The sequence below is a fragment of the Sprattus sprattus genome (genome assembly GCF_963457725.1).
Source record: "Sprattus sprattus genome assembly, chromosome: 14".
Taxonomy (NCBI): Eukaryota; Metazoa; Chordata; class Actinopteri; order Clupeiformes; family Clupeidae; genus Sprattus; species Sprattus sprattus.
The window spans coordinates 9,678,088-9,700,331 of NC_137912.1; the positions used below are offsets into that span (position 1 = coordinate 9,678,088).

General features: G+C 44.2%; 1 protein-coding gene across 1 annotated transcript; it reads left to right on the plus strand.

Annotated features, from left to right (window-relative positions):
* Positions 1-2,873: 2,873 nt before the first annotated feature.
* On the plus strand, positions 2,874-13,604 carry e2f7 (E2F transcription factor 7; the record flags this gene model as incomplete). The annotated part of the gene is made up of 12 exons (XM_080851495.1): positions 2,874-2,966; positions 3,152-3,457; positions 3,875-4,037; positions 4,473-4,724; positions 5,948-6,106; positions 6,300-6,431; positions 7,383-7,565; positions 8,018-8,102; positions 9,598-9,934; positions 10,968-11,121; positions 11,639-12,015; positions 13,452-13,604. The coding sequence occupies 12 exons, from the start codon at positions 2,874-2,876 to the stop codon at positions 13,602-13,604; spliced, it is 2,394 nt and encodes a 797-aa protein (XP_080707621.1).
* Between the last annotated feature and the right edge of the window lie 8,640 nt (positions 13,605-22,244).

The window sequence follows — 22,244 nt, forward strand, 5'->3', positions numbered from 1 at the left end:
AAGCCTGTTAAGTAAAAAATCGTTTCTTCTCATAAATTCACCTATGCCACTGAAATAAATCTATTTACCAGTCATGTGAACACAAAATATCACACCAATCTAGCGATGCAACTGTACGTTCTCAGTATCATAAAAAAAAATATCATGTTCATATAAACAGGGTAAACTTTGTTTAGTTTTATGTTTGTATCTGAAGTTTCTGGCTCCATTTGACGGTCATGAGTGGCACAGGTAAAGCCGTTTACGGGTCCTTTAATCTTAAAGTTGCCTCCAATCAGACAGCTAATCTAATCAAGCATACTCCTGTGCCGCAGGGGCAGCCTGTCACAAGAGTGTGTCACAAGAGGGTCAGGAGAGGAAGTAGCCATGGGAAATACTGTCCTAAAGGGACGTTTTGGGTACCTTGACTTTCAATGAGACCTGATGGCGTTGGATTTTTGTTTGCAGAGTGCATTTCATTAATATCAGGAGAGGTGATACTTTATTTGGCTAATACTGTACAATGACAGTTCCAAGACTGAAAGACATAACAGCTGTATATTTTGCCTCTCCCATCAAATGAATCACTTTAAATCCCTCAGTAATTCAACCTGCGTTGTGATCAGATGGCACCCATCTAAGGACATCCCACTCCATCTGTTATATCAACAAGAGCTGTAAAACAGGCACTCACGGCAAGGTTTTCCATGTAACATCTGGTTGATTTGCAAACACTTTGAATCCTTTATAAACAACTGAGTGTTTTCCATAGTCATTGTTTTGAGCCTTGCATTGACCATAACATGCAGATGTAAGGCATTTGACAGAGACAGACCTGTCTGGTTGTCATACTCAAATCTTTTGGTTGTTCAAAACAGATTTTATTTCTAAATATATTCTAACCCATATGTTCCTGTTGTCAGCTGTCCTGTGGATAAATATGATAATTGATGAATTTGCATTAGAGTAATGTGCAAACTTCTAATGTGCAGTGTAATCTACTGTCTATATGTAAGAAAATATCTTTACTGTAAGTTTGTATTGGGCATAAACAAGTTTTAAAAAGGACCATAGGTATCATGCAGACAGATTTTTAGAGAGGCATTTAGGGAGGCACCGTTTAAAATGAAGGAGCTGGGTGTGTGTGTTTTGTGTGTGTATTGGGGAGTAAAGTAAGGACAGGCTACAGGTCTAGCAAGTGTCAATATCCCATAGCCTATAGCCTCTCTGCTACTTTTTTTTTTTTTTTTTGCTATCATAAGCTTTCTTATTTAAAGTTGGTTTACCATACCGTGCATTAATGAGCATTAATACATTGAAGGTTGGAGAATGGTCGTGCTCTCTTAAACTTAAACCAAAGCAAGCTGCAAGACATACACCTTTTCATTTATACACATTCGAGTCGACATATTCGGCACGTGAGTTTCACTGAAGGCGCAGCAATGTATTGAAATAGCCAGAGACACTCTAGCCTCACAAGCTATTATGTAACAACTATTTTGCCGGTTCGGAATAGCCTGTGGGGGCGGGTCCTGGACTCCCCCGGCTACACCTCAAATTACTTTTTCCCGCGGTATCAGCGCCAAAAAGAGCGCCTCTGTCACTCATACCCACCTCCATCTGTGTTCCTTCTGCTGGAGTTAATTAGACGGAGATGCAGTGGGTCTGCGGTCCCTACCCTTGACAACAAAGCCCTAGTGATTGGCTTTATTAATTAGATTTCGAAGGTGCGCGTTGCAACTACACTACACTACACTAGAGAGAACTTGTCGGGGTGAGAAGACACATAGCAGACCGCGCCGACTGCCCCGCCAACAAATCCCAGGAGGCGTGGTTAGTACTGCACCGCCATTGGTTGAAAGGTAAGAAAGAGGAGCTGCCCAAACCCAAACCCTGATAGCGATTGGTCAGATTGAGGGAAACTCTTCAGAGCGCCAGAAAACAAGCTTGAGCGGGTGTTTTACCCTGATCAGTAATGCAACTTCATGACTGAGTAGTGGTCATACAGGAATATCTGAGAGAAGTTTTATTATAGAGGGAAAATATGTCGTGTTGAAGAAGCGTCTAGCCAAAAGTAGCAATCGTGAATTTGTAAATCGCTGTCTGTCACTTAGTTTATAATAAGGAAAAACAGTCATGGTAAGTAACCAGAGTATTCTTGATGGCTATTTTTTTGGCTATCTTGATTTAACTTTATAGATATCTGCCTGTGTCTACTGAGACGATAGGTCAGGTTAACCAGCTAGCAGTAGTGTTAATTTAAGTTCGTGTACTGTCCTTCAGAAATGTCGATCTTAACACTGTTTTCCTGTTGTTTCGTCTGTTTATGTATGAAACATATTGTGATTGGATCATACTGATATATGTTGTTAACGAAGGTTAAACGTTTGAGAAGTTAGCCGAGTACTAGATAACTTTAACATTAGCTTGCTAGCTTGATCGCTAAAAAGTTACACAGCTATCGATAGCTACATTGTCATTTCCGAGCCTGGTAATCATTCATTAAGTGTTAACATTGAATCAGTATACAGAAAGTTCCTTGTCTGATTATCCTTGTTAATGATGAGAAGGGATTTGACTTTTCAAGTAGTTGCTCAGACAAATTGTTCCACAGCTAGCCAGCTAGGTAATGTAACCTTACGTTATTTGCGCCAAAATTTACTTTGCACTTAGGTTGGACAAGGGTGTGATCTTGGAAAAAATAACATCATTGTAATATAGACATGTTTCTTCGCTTCATTGGCTAACTTACACCACGTTTATTTAAACGGTATTAGTATAATTTTGACCAAATTGTCAGATTGAGGCAACATCAGTCTGGACCTCTCATGGACTCTGTTAGTATACATTGAACCCCCAAAGTTATATTTTATACTGTTGTATTATTTAAATAGATGGACACGGACTGTCTGGCTTTAAAGGACCTGATAAGTCCGAGAAAAATCAGAACCGGCATTGAGGACGACTCCGGCCTAAATGACCAGAAGGCAAGTACCTATCCATCCAAGGGTGTGCACCAAATATGGTCTTTGAATGACTTTTCACAGTTGGTTTATCTGATAAACCTTTGTAACACTAGTTAAGAAGCATTAGCAACAGTGTGTTTCTCATGAATGTATGAACCACAATAGCCAATGTGCGCGTTTTCTCACCTATATATTTATTTTTTTAGGAGAATGTATGTCTGGAAAGGAGGAAAGTGACCCCTCACAAAAGTGAAGCCACATCAACAACTATTAACAGCAAAAAAGCAACAACAGCTGAATTAATCCACATCACCCCCATAAAGCACCCTGAAAGAGCCCACACGGACCCCTGGACCCCCACAGCCAACCTGAAGATGTTGATCAGTGCGGCCAGTCCGGACATCAGGGATCGTGAGATAAAGAAAATCCTCTTTCGGCCAATTGAGAACGAAGAGAAGCTGGTGGTAGTGGAGGAGGAGGAAGAGGATGCAGAACTGGATGACCCCAGCCAGGTACAGTAGTGAGAGACCAGTGTGCATAAACTCTCAAGCCTGTAGGACCTTGATCACAATGTGGACACAACAAATACATGGTCAAATGTAGGGGAGTGACAAAAAACTATTGGTCCTTGATCATTTTGTTCAAATTTTCAAAATACATAAAACTTTGACTGAAGCTACATTCTCACTTTCATTCGGTAGCTGTGGGACAGTTTTTAAGCCATTATTGTGAGGACTATGTATGAAACACATCAGTCTGTCTGGACAGAAAATTAGGATTGAAGAATGTAGAAAAATATGGCATAAGAGTGTACTGCTGTACTGAGTGTACTAGTATATGCATGACAATTCTTTCTCTCTCGCTCTCTCTCTTGGTCTCTCTCTTGCTCTCTCTCTTGCTCTCTCTCCCGCTCTCTCACAACCATTCAGTTTGATGTGGTGGAAGACTGTGGGGATGAATTTGAGAAGCGGCCCAACCGGAAGCAGAAGAGTTTGGGTCTTCTGTGCCAGAAGTTCTTGGCCCTCTATCCTGATTACCCAGCATCCTCAGAGACCATCGGCATTTCTCTGGACGAGGTTGCTACAAGCTTGGGTAAGACCATGATTAATTGTCCGCCCCCCCCCCCCCCCCCCCAGTTACATAGCTTGTGCCAGCTCGTGATTGGATCCTACACACCCGCAATCAAAGTGATCACATTAATAGAGCTGATGTTTGCTTCAGGGGCTTGGATTTTTTTAGATTGTGAAATTGAAATGTTTGGATGTTTTTTAGATTTCCAATGCATAATTGTGTGTTCTCATAATCATGTCTAACATGAGGCTCCAAACCGGTCTATCATCCGGATATTTTCTGTGTGGTCTGTCTTGTCTGTGACATAATTATGACATTAGTTTTTATATCAACATTAGTCCATCTCTTAATCTTGTACATAATCTTGTGAAATCAATATTTTGGTCTGTGTTAAGTAGCAAATATAATGTATAAGCATAAATAACTGATGTTTTACTCTTGGCCCTTGTGGGACAGGCGTTGAGCGTCGGCGAATCTACGATATCGTGAACGTGCTTGAGTCGCTGATGCTGGTGAGCCGCGTGGCGAAGAATCAGTACGTGTGGCACGGCCGTCCGCGGCTCAGCCAGACCCTGAAGGAGCTGCAGCAGCAGGGCCGACGCCAGCGCTACCACCTCCAGATGGAGCAGGCAACGCCCGCTGCCACGGCAACCACGCCGGCACGAGGAGGGGCAGCACACCAGGGCGAAGATGGAGACGGCACTTATGGTGAGTGGAGGAATGGAGGGAGTTTGTGCCGATAAAGGCAGAAAGGAGATGGAGGAAAGTAGAGATCAGGGGAGTCTGAGAGCTGAATGACAGGAAAGGAGACAATCAGTGTTCAGGTGCTTTTGTTATCAGTGTTGGTGTCGGGTTATTGGTTGGTTTGTGTTCAGCCTTGTGTATCGTACACTGTGCGAATGTCCGTTTGCCACGTTACTGGGCAAGTATTAGCGTCCCCGCCAAAACTACTAATACATCACAGTTTGGCGTCCTTGGCCTCGACACAAGCCACTCCGCACAGGTAACCATGTGTCCCTCACTGTTGGCTCAGTCCTGTTATTGATGCCCGAGTCACCGTGACCAAGGTGAGGCGATACTTCCGTCTTAAGGTAAATAATCCCCACAGCTCACAAGCCATAGGAATAAACACAGAGCCCCTGTGTTGTTGTCCTGTGTTGTCGCCATGGCACTGAGGTATGTGTATGCATAGCCCCGCTAAGTGGCTAATTATAAACGGCTAATGCTGTGTGCTGTGGAGCAAAGAGTGCCTGGGGGATGGGGGGGGGGGGGGGGGGGGGGGCTGAAGTGTCCCAAATGTCTTGACAGGATTTGAGTGATTCAATCAAACTAGTTTAGACTTCAGCTTATTTTTTGTGTACCTTCCTCCACAGAGGAGAAAGAGGCATGCAGATATACAGTATTTACAGCAAATGTTCTTTTGATGGTTAAACAGTAGCGGATGTAGTTTTCACTATTTCAACCACTGTGTTGCTAGTCTAAGGATATGTCTAGTTCACGTCTTCTTGATGTATTGTGAGGAAGCCACTCGACTGAAGGTTTGTTGATGATGGCGGTTTGCGTATTTGCAAGCTCTGGCACCCAGTAAGGACTAGGAGAGGAAAATGGAAAAATCTATCCCAGGTCAAGCCTTGAGTTTTGGGCAAGGATTACTTCTTTGACAAACATTCAAAACTATTGATGGATTGTTCTCATACTCTTGAGACAAGCCTCTTATGTCCTCTTTCCATTTGTACATTTCGAAAGAGATCCGACCCGGTTGGTAAGTTGATGTATTAAGTGTTTGAAATATAACTACTCGGTTCGCTTTGACTTGATTGATTGATTGATGCTGTAAAAATGTCAACGTGATTGATGGTGTAAAAGCCTTGGGTTCAGCGTGGAGGTCTGACACGTGGTGTTTTCTTCTCTCGCCCCCCCCCCTCCCTCAGGGACGGCCTGCAGGAGGAAAGACAAGTCGCTGCGCATCATGAGCCAGAAGTTTGTCATGCTCTTCCTGGTGTCCAAAACCCAAACGGTTACCTTGGACACGGCTGCCAAGATCCTCATCGAGGAGAGCCAGGATACTGCCAGTCACAGCAAGTACAAAAGTAAGCTCTTAGGGTTCACACACACACACACACACACAGCAGTATTGATCCACATTTATGCAACACAATAATACGCACGCACACACACACACACACACACACACACTGTGATCACCAAAGTGTGTCATAGTTGATGTTTAACTTCTTCTTCTCTCTCTCTCTCTCTCTCTCTCTTTGTGTCTGGTCTCTTCAGCTAAGGTGCGGCGTCTCTATGACATAGCCAACGTCCTGACAAGCCTGTCCCTCATCAAGAAGGTTCACGTGAGGGAGGAGAAGGGCAGGAAGCCGGCGTTCAAATGGATCGGCCCCGCTGACTTCCACACAGGTACGAGTACCATCCACACCTGCTCCTATCCACAGATGTCTTTAGGGTTGATCGTATTGATTATGATCATCATCTAAATAAATCATCAAATTATCATCTGCATGATTATCATCTAAAAAGCCATTACTACTCAGAAATGTGTGTTTGTAATGGAGAATGCCAACAATGTCTAGGTCAATGGTTGAGTTGAGTTGAATGTAGCAACATAAATAAATAAATAAATGAAATATAAATATTAGGGATGCACCGATATGGAAATTCTTGGCCGATACCGATACCGATGTTCAAAACAACAATCTAGCCGATACCGATACCGATACCGATATTTGTTTATATTGTTTTTGTTGTTATTCATTCACCCTTTTGTGCCAGGAAAATAATGAAATCATTATCTAAAAAGCAATGTGTTCAATAATGTCAGCCCTTTATCACTCTTAACTTTGAATGAGGACAAATTCAATCAGATTTATGAAACAATCTTTAGTTTAACTAAACTTTATTTAATATAATATCACCAGGCATCAAGACATCATTTCAACTGTAAACAGATGCTTGCAATGCAGCCTTACAAAACACAAGCATAAACCCTTAGGGAATGCCATATAAATTCAAGATTAAAACGAATATAATACAATATTTTTCTTTAAAAACTGCCTGCCATAAACATCGGCCAGTACCATCGGTGAAAGTCAAGTTTATTACCGATAGGCCGATAACATTAAAAGAGGCAAACATCGGCCGATACCGATGTACGGCCGATGTATCGGTGCATCCCTAATAAATATGCTTTTTTGCTGTAAAAACCCTCTAGTAAACAGCTGTAAACCTGCTGTTTTAGCATTATGATGGGCCTCTCCATTTCTCGCTGGATTGATTATAAGTAGGATAGTTGCGAGACGTTCCACTTTGAAGGGGGTGGCTAACTGAGGTGTATCTCTGGCTGCTCTACAGAGGACTCTGTGGCGGTCAGTGGCATCGCCGTGCCTCAGACCGATGCCGAGGCCCATCTCACAGTACCAGCGGGCAGAAGGGAGAAGTTTGCACACCACGCCTCTTTCCATGTTGTGCCCACCTCGGTTGCCAACCTGAGACTCACCAGCTCGGCACCCAGCACACCCAACCGCGACAACTCGGGTATGACGCATACCATACACACACACACACACACACACACACACACACACACACACACACACACACACCGCACCAATGTAAGAGCACGTTGGTATGATAAACAGTACACATCACGCACATAGTGAACCTGCATGCACACACACACATAGGGACATATCATTTGCACACATCCTACAGGGACAAAAAAACAAGACAAAAGATACAGCACAGAAGCACATATTGCTTATTCTCAACAGAATTACTTTCTGGCACACACACATTTCTCTACAACACATTTCAAATAACTTTGAGTTATGAATTTAATTTGTCAGTGTGGTGAGACTCTATGCTCAGCCCCCACAGTTCCCATAGTCTGACTCTTTACATCACTTTCCTGGCTCTTATCTCATGCAGTCCTACACATGGTTTAGATCATTTGAAATGATTGGCTCTTGCCGTTCCTCTGTGTGCAGGTCATGGGGTCGAACCCCTGGATTTTTCCAGAAAGCTGGGAAACGGCAGCACAGTGTGCCGGCTTCGGTTCGGTGAGGCCCCTGGGTGAGTGTGTGTCTCTCTGTGTGTGTGTGTCCGTGTGTGTCCATTCTCCAGATGGTTGGTTTGTGTTAAGACACAGTGGGCTGTCATCTTTCAGAGAAGTGAGTCACACTGCATGTCATAAAAACAACGGTCCCCAGATACATAGCGTGGAGGTACTAGGAGCGTAAAGACCATTTTCCCCCCTTAGCACGTTGCACAAAAAGCCACCAGCCGCAGAGAGGAAGTACTATGGTGGCGGCAACCTTTTTTGTCGTTCAGTGCAAGTTGTTGTTCGAACGCTTGCGAGCAGAGAGTGCCGTCATCTCTGATGGAAGTGCAAGATAACAAGCATTCTGTCAGAGGGTTGTCTCCAATGTTTTGCAGTGCTTCTGTTCCATTTTTTTTTTTTTAAAGTGGCTTTTTTTTTGGTTTGTGTGTTTGTTTGCATTACCATTTTGTTTGACAAAACAACCCCCCTTATTCAATTGTCATCAGCAGTTGTCAGTGTAGTCATCAACAGCAGTCCACTACGATTAGAATGAGAACGTAATCACCCTCTACACCACCTCATCCTCTCTGTCAATGGAGATGGAAGAGAAGCAGCTCTTTGCTGACTGGAGGAAACGGCTGTGGTGAGAGGCTCTGGCCTCGGCGTTCCGCTTGGGGACTCCACCACCAAAAAAGAAGGTACCACTCAGCCTTGCTTTGTAGCCCTCAAGGCCAAATCTACTTTCACGGGACCCGGTTACGGAACCACGTAACCCACACTGACTCGGTTTGGGCGTTTTGCCCCTCGCCGCTGTGAGTGCTTTCAGCGTTCTGCCCGTAGGTAGTCATTTAGTTCTTAAGCGTTTATGTACCTTGGCCTCGGGGACAGGGTCTTGGGCGAAGTATTTACGCACGTTGGCTGGAAAGGGGTCGGCCAGTGGGTTTGTTGCTTTTTTACTCCACAAGGGCTGTGTGTGTGTGTGTGTGTGTGTGTGTGTGTGTGTGTGTGTGTGTGTGTGTGTGTGTGTGTGTGTGTGTGTGTGTGTGTGTGTGTGTGTGTGTGTGTGTGTGTGTGTGTGTGTGTGTGTGTGTGTGTGTGTGTGTGTGTGTGTTGCAGTGGAGGCGAAACCACAGCGTCCCCTCACTGCTGATGGTGCTCTTGTGCAGAGGGCTCACACATGGCTCATGTTACTACGAGAGGGAAAATCCTCTCTCCGGCCAAAAGTGCTTTCTAGTAAACATGAGAAAGTGGTTTTCTTACGGCAAGCAATATGTCAGCTTGTCAGCGTGTATGCGTTTAAAGTTGCTTTGTAGAAACACACAGTATTTGCAGATGATGGCTTCCTTAGGGAGGTGTCTATCATACACCCAGAATGTAAATGATCAGGTTATAAAAATAAAGCTAGGCTACTCAGGCCTTCTCACTGAACAGACATGTATTCTTTATTTCTTAATAATTGAACAGCTTTTTCTGTGTTTTTCATGCATGTTGTTAATGCTGTTTTGATGTTTTTCTTCCTCTCCCCAGCCTGCAGACTGCTGTGGGACAGAGTCCCAACCCCCTGGTGCAGTCCCCAGGCCTCAACCCACTGGCCATCCCCCTCTCCCCTTCTGAGGGGGCCTTCAGCGTCCCCGCACAGCCCTCCTTCCCCCAGCACCACCTGGCCTACCTGCCCGGCCTCTCCCAGCCATCCTTCCTCATGCTGTACGGGGCCCCAGCCCCTGAGGGCCCTCACACCGAGGCCCACGGTCAAAGGTCCCCCGGGGCGGAGGGCGGAGAGAAGAGGAAGAATAGGGACAATGAAGTGGAGCCCAGCCCGGCTGCCAAACGCGAGCGTCGTGAGGAAGAGCAGCACCCCCTACAGGTGAGAGTCGGGATTGTCTGTGGCCAGCTCACAAGTCTTGCGTGTACATTTGACAGTGCAGGGTATCTGGGATCAAGACCCACTCCTCTGCCAGCCACTTACCATCACAACTCATGAGTTTGTTGGTCTCCAAGGTGACCGATCGATGTGAGCATATCCCCGCGGCAACACCCATTATGATGCATAAATTAGCACAAACTCCAGACAGTCTCAATCGACGCCCATGGCTTGCAGCTCTTTTAATGGCCGCCTGTTTTGGACATGTCTGAAGGGCTCCTGGCTGGTTTGACAGAAATGCAAAGGCTGTGAAACCGGTGAAGGTGAAAATAATAATTCAAACGAGAGATGACATTTTATGATCTCGGCCATGTCGGACGGGGAAAATGAAAACGTTTGTCCTCCATAAAGTTGACACGTCATACAGTCATACACTCTTGTTGGCTTTCACTGTCAGAGGGAGATCGTAGTTTTAATTGTATCCTCCTTGCTGGCTTCAATGTGCCTTCTTGATAGCAAAATCTTCTGTGTAGTATATAAATTAAACTGCCTAATTGTCTCAAATAGGACTATTAGCATAGATACTGCATACTTAACGGATGTAGTTTAAACTCAGTGGCGATATCCTCTCGGAAATGGACATAATTAATTATTTAATAGTTAATTAAAGTCCTCTCACATTAATCTGTTTAACTTCTGATTAATGCACAAGTGAGAAATCCACTCCCATTAATCTGTTTTCCTTCAGTTAAATGGACGTGTGATTTAAAACAAGCCAGCCTGCTGCTTCTTCTCTACATATTATTGAACAGTGGGACTGTGAAATGCTTTTAATGAATTCACAATGATCGACATCAGTGCTTATGATTTGCATGAGGTGCCTTAAAGTTTTAGAAGGAGAGGTTGATGCTTATAAAGGTTGATGCTGGCCCTTTCCAGGACACTGGAATCCACAAATAGCTTCTTCGCCAGTAGTGTATCCTACGTTTGCTTTCTCATCTAATGGTTATTTTTCCCTTCTCCTTGTGTTCTCCAGGGTGAACCTGATAGACAGAGTCCCAGGGCTTCACCCCACAGCCAGCGGCTCGGCGTGCCCACCAGCGTAGCCCCTTCCAGGGAGGAGGGAGAGAGACGAAGCCCCGCTGTGGCCCCACCTCCATCACACTACCTCTACGTTCCCAATTCCGCAGGTAGGCTCACACACAAGCACACACACACACACACACAAAAATTAACATTTGAAGCTCTTTTAAGTCAAGTGGTTCCCTAGAGACCATCTAGACTGGATGTTCTGATACTTGTAACTGTTGGAAATTGACAGTGTCATGTGATGAACACCATACAGTAAGACAATATTGTGTCATGCTTATCGGACGGAAGTCAGTTAAGCTTTTCAAATCCAGCCATTTGCTTGTTTTATAATATATTACTATATAACTATTAGTAATATGAATGATGAGTTATAGCAGGGACGTGCACAGAAGTGGGCTTAGGTTGCTCGGGCAACTGCTCGTTTGAAATGATATTCAGAATCAAAATAGTTTTTATTGCCAAGTAAGTTTACGCCTACCAGGAATTTGCTTTAGCATCTTGGTGCAGACAATAAACATAAAAACATAATGATTCATAATGGTTGCCTTTTCTTATTTGTTGACTTTATTGAGTAAAGTAAGAGCAAACTGAGTCTTCCTTGTTTTGTTTCCTTAGGCCTCAACTTCCTCCTCTCCGCCGGCCACTCTGCAGGCAGCGTGGCCCTGTCTCCAGGAGGTGTGGCGCTCTCACCGGGCGCGGTGCCCTCTCTGGCTGTGCCCTACGTGCTGGTGCCCTCCTCCGCCCTCTCCTCCTACCCGGCGCTTCTTGCCAACGGCACTGTGGACCCGCACGCCCTCTCGGGCATGGGCTTCAACATGTCTGCCATGGTGTCGCCGGCGCACTTCGTGGTCAGCCCGGGCGCCTTCACTGTAGCCGGAGGCTCCCCCTCTATGTCGGTCCCGGAGCAACCCCAAGCGTACCGGTCGGCGATCCCGGTGTCCCCCGCCACGGCACAGAAGCAGCCGGACTGCCTGCCCCTCTCCGATCCTCACGTGAGTCAGCCTCCTTCTCTCCATAAACCACATGAATTGAATGACAGTAGAACAGTAGAAAGGACATTCCTGTTCATAACAACACTATGTTCCGTCTTAAACCCAGAGCAGGTAGTAAAGTATATTCTAATATAAATTGGGGTGTGTCGATGTGTGTCGTTCAGTATTGATAGTTTTATGACACACGTAAGATGTGTTGAGAACTTATTAGTATCCATAGCAATAAGTCGTCATCAACGTCCCCAGTGTAGCTCTGCTTCTTCCAATTCTGATCTCCATACAAGAGACCAACACAATCAGACACACACTCAATCAGAGACATGCATGTGCCCAGAGGACTCATTCATTCCACAAAGGACCATTACTGAAACCTGCTGACACCTCTCTGCTCGTAAATCATCCATCCGTTTTTATGTTGCTTTCGAATCTCATCCCGTTGACCGTGAAAGCTGATCGAATTTAAAACAACACACGGTCTTGCTTTGAATTCTAAAAGGCTAAACTTTTGAATTGACAGCGCTCAATAAATATGCAACATTAGTTGGGCTCCTCTGTTGAGAGGGGGCTGAACTGAGCCGATCGTTGGTGCACATGGATCACAACATGCCTCTCCCTCTCTGGAGCCTTCATCCTCCTCTCCTTCCTCTTCCTCTTCCCCCTCTCCTTCATCCTCCTCCTCTTCCTCCTCCTCTGTTGAGAGGGGTCTGAACTGAGCCGATCGTTGGTGCACATGGATCACAACATGCCTCTCCCTCTCTGGAGCCTTCATCCTCCTCTCCTTCCTCTTCCTCTTCCCCCTCTCCTTCATCCTCCTCTCCTTCCTCTTCCTCTTCCCCCTCTCCTTCATCCTCCTCTCCTTCCTCTTCCTCTTCCCCCTCTCCTTCATCCTCCTCTCCTTCCTCTTCCTCTTCCCCCTCTCCTTCATCCTCCTCTCCTTCCTCCTCTGCCTCCTCCCCTTCCTCCTCCTCTGTTGAGAGGGGGCTGAACTGGGCCGATGGTTGGTGCACATGGATCACAACATGCCTCTCCCTCTCCGGAGCCTTCATCCTCCTCCCATCAATCACAACCCACAGATTTACGCTCTTTCTTTTGATGCTTTTGCAAATGCCTGCATGAAGATTAAAACGTGACAACGTGGATGTTAATCAGAGCTGGTACTGCTAGGGGTTGGGCGGTGGGCTGTAGAGGCGGTATCTGAACGAAGATTAAAATGCGTTTAGATTGATATTAGACCTGGTGTGTGTGTGTGTGTGTGTGTGTGTGTGTGTGTGTGTGTGTGTGTGTGTGTGTGTGTGTGTGTGTGTGTGTGTGTGTGTGTGTGTGTGTGTGACTTGAATGTGAAAATAGCTGGCTAGCACAGTGGGTTTTAGGATCTAATCTCTTTCTCTCTTTCTCTCTTTCTTTCTTTCTTTCATTCCCTCTCTCTCTCACCACAGACGCCTCTGACCCCTAAGGAGCCTGTGGCCCCTGGCTCTAAGGCCTTCTTCCAGACACCAAGCACCTTGGGAGGAACGGTTGTCGCCCCAGAGATGCGCAAGAGAGGCTCTGTCCAGAGAAGACTGGACATCAGCCACCCAGCGGCCAACTAAAAAGGGTCGAGACAGGATCGCTGTGCCTCCCAGTGTACCACTGCTCTGTGAGTCTCAGATGCACAGTAAAGCGATGCCCTGTGGGACTCCACTGCAATCCACTGCTGTGTCAGTGAGCTGGTCATGCTTCCCCAGCAGGGTGGACCCTCTGATGGGTGCTTGCACAGTTGAATATAGCAGATACAGGGATTTCATTTTGTTAGTTTAAAAAAAAAAAAAAAAAATGTAAATCAGATTATTACACTGCCCTCTTGTGGTCACTTTGAAGCATATGGAAAACTTCAAATTCAAATCTCTGCTTCTAAACACGACCAAAAAAAAGGCTACCTGACCCACTTCCCCTGTTTAAATTGTTACATGTTGATTGCTTATAATTCCCCAACATTAACTTATATGTGGTACTTTTCTTAATGTTGAAAATTGAGCACTACATTTTTTTTTTAAGAGAAAATGTGAATGTCATGTGGGTTTTACTTTGACCTGATGCTGTAGATAGATCCAGTGAGGCCTTGCGTCCTAAAAGAGATCAAATAGGCCTACGGGTTAAAAGTATCATTATCAGTGTTAGAATCTTCTATCGAACAGGGTAACACTTGAAAGTTAAGCTGTAATGAATGGCAGATGGAATGGTTAGTTGTTGTACTATGCGTTACATTAGGCCTCAAGGTTTTGCTTACATCTCAAGGAATGCATTCCTCATTTTCTGAATGTGCAAACACTTGGGTTGGTCAAGCAACACAAAGCATTGCTTTTCTTACAGTAAGTGTCCTGTGTAGGTCCTAACATTCAAATGTTTTTTTCAGAACGTGCCTTGATTTGATACTGTGCTGTGCATCTTTGTCCAAACACCCAGCAATGTGGGACTTAGGATTTATATGCCAAGAGATTTGGCATTCGTATCCTACATCGACTTTGGTTTACCTGATATTGTGCCATCCCATTGGCTAAGCTTGTGCTCAGCCAGTCGTTTATCACCTCTGATATTCAACACGTTCCAAGCACCAGCGTTAACAGTTAGAAACACCGCGTAGCGGTCTCCTCAAGCAGACCCAGAGCCACACTATTGGATGTCGTGCTAATTCGGCACTTGCATTAACCTTGAGACTTGATAGGCTAAAGCCATGCTACATTTACAGATCTTGACATCTGTAGACAGGTTCACACCTAGTGGTTTTCAACGAACGAACGAAAGTCCGTTCGTCTTGGCTTTTCACGGTGCTCCTCTTCCGCGGTCTGAGGGGACAGACAAGGAAGTGGTTTTGAACAGCCGGAACATACTTGAATTAATTGAATGCATGAATTATTATTTTTCTTCACCCTGCAAGCTGGGTGGCCAATGAATGACCTATCAGAAGTACTGTATGAGTTTGTGCCAAACTTGGATGAAAGATGTTGCGTATGCTGTTGATTTCAGGAGGGTAGGTACACATAGGATGAATGTGTTCACGCTAAATGTGAAACGTTTACGTAACTTGAACTGTGGAAACCTTTTTTTATTTTTTTTTATTACAAAGCTCGATGTTTTTCGAGTGAATATTAATGTTTGTGTACTCTTGTCAATATGTTGATGCTTCAACATTGCTGTATGTTAATTTAATGCTGCTTTTTAAAACTTTCATTGCACTGTTAGTTTCAATAGTCTTCAGTTTGCTCCTTTGTAGATCATACAAACATTCAACCCCCAGTGTTCCTATTAGAAGTGCCCTTTGAAAATGGATGAAACTGGTATCATATTACAATGGCTGTATAATGGAAATAAATATGTTAAATTAAATGCCTTTTCTTTATGGGTCTTTTTTTATTCTGACATTAAAAAAAAAATAAAAAAAATATCAGTAACCCTAGGATGACATTCCATCCATTTTGCCTATGGAGTGGCCACAAAATGCTCACATTGGGCTTGTGTAGTGTTAAAGAATGTCCAGTAGATGGCAGTGCTTGAGAGCAAACATTAAATAGATGCACTTACCCAAGGGGGAGTGAGGGCATAACGAAGGATGCTGTGAAGGCTTTTATGGATTCACCTGGAATCTAATGACAGATAATTAAACAGAAAAGAGCTATTGGCCAATCGTTTAAATTAGTCTGAGTATATTTTACATGGTAAACCACCAAAGTAGGCGTAAGGATATAGACTTTGTTCAATGGTAAGGGTGACCTTTCCAACCCTGCTAGATCTACTTTCACATGCATTTAGTGTTTGATGAGCGAACTTTGTTCATTTTATGTTTGAAGGTAATAACTTTTAATCAAAGTTTTATAGGGAGTAATGAACTGAATGTTTGAAGTTTGGGGTTTGGTGACTGCAATAACGTTTACAACTTGGAGTGTGTAAGTGATTACATTACATTATTCATTAGTGGTGGGTGGAGTTGGCTACCAGGGGAGGAAGTTAGGTAATATTTCTACTTTTTTTCACTCGTAAAATTTTAATGTTTATTTCATCAGAACATGAGTTAAATAAGGATGGAAGAAGTTCTATTTTAGGTTTTGGGCATTAACACCTGCTTTCTTTACATTCCTAAGTCAAGAACATTTTTTGATTGAATTCACTTCAGAACTTCTGCACCTATATTTGGAATCTGTCAAGCTGGTTTGATTACACAGAGAGGGATTAGACAGATGACTGCACTCTCCTGATGCCCTGTTCAAAAACCACAATCGCTACAGTCTGTTGTAGGAACCTGTTGCCTCGTACGTAGTGTGAAATGTTAACTGAAACCACATTTCTGGAAAGGTTTGACTGACTGAATACTAACCCTATTTTAGTGCCCATTCGGGTGCAATCACATGAGGAATCTAAAAAAAACTCCAGAGCCTGAAAAAGCCTTTGTTCAGCGGGGAGGAAGAACTTAATGGAACATTTCTTAAAGAAGCTCTCTCTGTGAGCATTACTGAGGGAAAAAAAGACCCTTCTACATCCTCCATTTCACTTTAATGCAGTCACTCTGCACAAATGGTGAACAGAATCGCTTCTGATGACCTAAAGGTGCCTAAGGTCCTGTGGTAAAATCCCTAATGACTCCAGTAAACATTACTTCTACCAGAAAGACTTTGGAGATAGGACTAGAATTACAGATTTGACAGATCCTGAATTGGATACGTAGCCATAAAGATAACAAATCAAAGATAAAGATAAGCAGTATCTGGAGTAGAGTGAACAGGATTTGGCATAGGTGCCGTCCATGATCCAGTAAAAAAAAAAGAATACCTCGGATCACTGAGTGGCTCACTGCTCCGGGTTAGTGTAACTTCACTTCACTTCGTGTGTCACTTCCCTGGATGGGTCAAATGCAGAGTTGGAATTCAGAGTGTTTGTGTCTACACCACCTCTGCTATAGAATCACTTTCACTTTTTTGTCATGCCGATCATCACAGGAGAAGGCAGGGGTGAGGAACCAACCCCCAGACAACATCGAGCCAGGGACCAACTGGCGGCGGTGGTGGGGGTATAAGGGGCGTCAGAGGCAGCATGGTGAAAGCAGCGGAGAAGTGAATGAGACAAGCTTAACCTGCCTTTTGGTTAGAAGTCATCGATTCAATTGTATTTAATAAAATTGTCTCAAGGCCCTTGAATGAATGGATGACTTTGACTATGAGTCTTCCTGGTACAACCAAGTAATCACACCAAATTCCTCTTGCAGGAATCAAATTTGAAAGCTCATTTTGTACATAAAATTGTAAGATTTCTCAGTTTAAATATGTCTTATGTTGTCATTGTTCTATTGTGAATAAGATATTGGCTCATGTGATTTGAAAGTCATTTAGTTTTCTTTTTATTCAAATTTAAAAAACATCCCAACTTTTCCAGAAGTTGGGTTGTAGAACGTTTGCCTCAACCATCAATTGTCTTCCATCAAACTCATGCAGGTGAAGTTAGTGTAGGGGTCGGACTCTTCTAACACAGCACTTGAGTCATAGGTTATGGTTAGTTATAACCAGCCGAAAACCTTCAGTTTTTTTAATTGGTCCTATTTCAGCTATTTTGGAAGACATTTTAGCTTTGCTGATTATCCCTGATTTTGTCAAAGGGAAAGAACAGCAACACAATGTGTGTGTGTGTGTGTGTGTGTGTGTTGCCCACTTATAGTACACCAGTGTGTTCAAGATCCCATTTAATTAAAATGCCACAAGGCATTTTCAGTGGTATGTACACTTAACGTGTGCAAATCTTTTGCTGATATACTTAAGCTCAGACTGAACAGTCCTCCACAGGCCCGTCTGCTATGCCAACATCTAATGAGATTTCATGAATCATTTCAAGTGGGGTAGCACTCAGTCAAACGGACTGTCTTTCACACTCTCTCAACCAACTGATGGTTCCAAGACTGGGGGTGACAAATGCCTCTTTAACTCCCCACAGTGAGGCATTAGTGGCCAGTGGCAGGATGAGGGTAACTTGTGTTTGTGCTGGAGCGGGTAGAGTGGGACATTTCCATAACATTCTCCTCAGGAAAACCCATCATGTTGATAATAGTCATGACCACAACGTGGATTAAGAGTTTAAGATGCCGACAGAAACTCTGGCAAAAGTTTAACTGTTACGAAACTCTGCATTCCTACCCGGGCTTTGAGATATGATTGGCAAGCAGATCCTCGCCCTTATTGTTTAAGTCATAAGTCATTCAATAAGGTTTTTCTTATTGCTTTTACAAAGCCTGGGGTTGTGCTTGGCACAATGTATTTATACACTTTATTGCCAGCGGCCTACAGGTGTGCAGGGTTGGAGCAAATATTACAAGACCTAGTCTGATTTAAGCTGTCCTGACCTGATGTAAAGTCATGACAGCAGCAGTGGTTACAGTCAGTGGTGTAGTGGTCCCTGGAGAAGTGGGTATGCTCTTATTTTTTTTTAAGCAGCCCATACAGCACAGGATAAACGCCCTGTTTTGAGAAGTGATTATACGCAATGCTGACAGAAAAATAAGTGGGTATACTCCGTATACCTGCGTATGCCCTGGACTACACCACTGGTTACAATGCCTCACCAGGTTGGTATTTGTGCTGAGGTGAGATGGGAATAGGGGGTAAGCTAGGCAGTAGGTGGCAAAATGACTGTGGTGACGGTTTAAGACCTGTGACGGTGAACTGCCACAATGAGCCTTTGAGAAGGAAAGGGGGAGGCGGGAGGGGGGGCTGATTGAGACCCTCGCTCACACTAATCTAAATCCTCAGCAGTGCATACAGTTACCATGCATCCAGAGACGCCACAAAATGAAAGCGTGTGTTATACATTTTCATGGAATAAGGACTTTGTCAGTGATGTGTTAAGTCCACTCTCGGCTTGAGGAAATCCTCAAAGCCCACGATCACTGTGTGCGTGTGTGTGTGTTTGTGTGTGTGGGTGTGTGTGTGGGTGTGTGCGTGGGTGTGTTATTTTTACCCTAAAAGGATCCCAGAGCACGAGCTACCTGCACCATCTGTTTTGCATTATTCCTCCTGCTCTTTCCCTCTCCAGTCCACTGGCCTATAAATTCTTGCCGAATGACATTTCTTATTGTGCGCATTCCAGCCCAAAGACCTTGCTGTGGAGTGAGTGAGGAGAGCCGGCTATCGGCCCTCTTGGAGCCGTGCCTTTGGAGCGTGGTGCAGACTGTTTGCAGAGAAAACACAAAACAAAAATTATCGCTTTGTCCTCCCTTTTTGGGCGGGAATAAGGAATGTCTTTCCAGTCTTAAAATAAGAGTCTAATAACCGCAAAACACACTTACACACACACACACACACACAAACACACACACATACACACACACACACACTCGCACAGGTGTAGGCGCAGGTTAGACGAAGAGATTAGAGAAAGTAAGGCACTGTATCCAACAGGTGTGAGAGAGTCTTATGTATTGGTTTTCTTTCTGTCATCATATCATTTTAGGTTATATAGCAGTTAATAGGCCAGGATGACAGAAATGCCTCATCCTAAACAACATCGCATGAGAAGCGGACTGGAGGCTGTTCTTCACTGTGATGTGGATGCAGGAGAAAGGCGGAGTGGTGCGGAGAGAAGGGTAATTACAATGTCTTTTCCGTGGCATTCAGGAAAGAACAATTAATCCCTCATACTGTTTGTTAAATCACAACACAGCTCAGGCACAGCTCTCACACACGCACATACACACACACACACACACACACACACACACACACATCTTGGCTCTACTTCTTCTTCAGATGAAAGCAAACATGTCAGCAGACACTCTCTGCTCAGGTCATGTGGGACAGCAAAGACCAGACAAACAAAATGCAATGCCAGGGGGAGGAGACCATTTCTGTCATGGACACGGGCATCCATCTTTGTTTCGTTTGCCAGGCCAACTCAGTGCATTCCTAAGTGAGAGTCTTGAGTCTCACTCAAACATGCTTATTAACTCTGAGCTATGGTGAACTGGGGAAAGCTTTTTATTTGTTGTTGTTGTTGTACCGTTTGGACAAAGAGAGCAGAGTAATTAAACGTCAGCCACACAATGGCCCTCTTGTGCTGGGTGTCTAAAAAAGCCAAGTAGCATGAAGTAATTGAAGCAAGCAACCCTTTAGGATATCCCAGTCCCCAGCCTGCCATGAGCAGCGACAACTAACAACACACTGCTGCTATCACACTCTGCTAACACACACTGCTGCTATCACACACTGCTGCTATCACACTCTGCTAACACACACTGCTGCTATCACACTCTGCTAACACACACTGCTGCTATCAAACACTGCTGCTATCAAACACTGCTGCTATCACACACTGCTGCTATCACACACTGCTATAACACACTGCTGCTATCACACTCTGCTGCTATCACACACTGCTGCTATCACACACTGCTAGCTGCACTGCACAGCACTGCACCGCCGCATTTCAAACAGATGTGCAATCGCTCAAGTCACACTGTGACCATTCGAGATCCCGGATGAGTCAACACACAGACACAGTCAGAGCTCCAGACGAACACTCAGTCTGCGAGATGGATCAGGTGAGAGAGAAGAAGGTGCACGTCGGAAAGATTGAAACCCTACACTTCCTTCCCAGGGTGACTCACATTGCCTCAGAACATACTTTGAAAGAAAATGGTTCATGGTTATGAATCAAGTACATTTTGGTTTTGACAGGGTTGGAACTCCGAGCGCTGAAGTCCCTCTGACGTCAGGTTTGGAGTAACCTTGGCTTTACTGCAGGTAGCCTCCACAGCACTGTCTGCATAGGCTGTCTGCATAGGCTGTCTGTATAGGCTGCCTGCATAGGCTGTCTGCATAGGCTGCCTGCATAGGCTCCAGTACTGGGCTCTGCCCAGACACTTATTCATCAGCCTGCACACTGACATTGCTAAGCACAGAGCGGCTGGATGAAGCCATCCGTACGCACAGGCTTTAAATCTTTCCTCCCACCCTGTCGGCTGTCTGTGATTATTGTAGTTCTGAGAACAACTGCAGAGGAAGTGGGATTTAAAATGTGCTAATTCAGCACTTTGTGTATATTTGTATGTGTGACATGGCTTGACACATAGTATTATTTACAAAGAGAGATTTCTCAAGCTAACTCACTCTGGTGACAAGCATAACATTATTCTAACCAATCAGACAGAGTTGGCCTCTTGGCTCAGCTGCAGTGAGTATGACACCATATCATTTACAGAGCAGGGCTGTGACTACTGGAGGTCAAATTCACTCCCTTCAAACAACCACCCGGTGGCTGTGAACGTCCCTTTGGTACTGACATAAATGAGGATTTATGGCTCGTACTAGTCATACTCGCCCTATCGGTTTCAAAGCCTGGAGCTTTTCGATCCTTCAACTTCCATTCACAGGTGTTTGCTTCTGCTTACACACGTTTTCTGAAAATAGGTCTCATTTTTTTTCCAAAACTCTATACACAACTGCACACACAAAAATAAAATGCAAATCACGAAATTAAATGAGACACTGCATTCAAAACTCAACAATCCCTTTTCAAAACTGAAGTTTTGTATCATATGGTAAACACAATGGTTAGTTTTCTTCAATTACTAAATAAAACTACCTTACAAAATAGTTAGTTACTGTATATGATATCAAGGCATACAGTGCCATCCACAAATATTGGCACCCCTAGTGAATATGAGCTAAACAGGCTATAAAAAAATATTTCTTTGCTGTTAAATTGCTATTATTTCTTTGCTGTTAATTCTGTTTGCTGTTTATGCATTCTGCTGTTTGGCTCAGCTCATAGTAGTGGTTTGCCAAAATTACACTGAAATAAATAGGTTTATGGTATGGCTAATGAAACCTTGAGATTTCCATTATTGATGGTCAGCTGTTGGACCTAGAAGAAAGTGTCCCTCATTTGGGGTTGAGGAAACAAACGTTTTTTTTTTCTCGTGGGGGGGGGGGGGGGGCATCTTAAAGGAGTTATGCTTAAGGCACCAAAATGGCTAGCAGCGGCACTGACTACGTATGTTGAGATTATGATTCTTGTCTCATGATCAGGGCATCACTTGATGTTACAATATCCTGTCATCAAAACATGATATCACCTGATGAGGAATTCTGGGAGGACTGTGGTGAAAGACACGTTCACTTTGACTGTTGCTTTTTGCCAGGTCATGCATGATCAGTAAAGCCAGTATGAAGAGTGACATGTTAGTAACTGTAATGGTTGTTTAATTTTAATCAAAT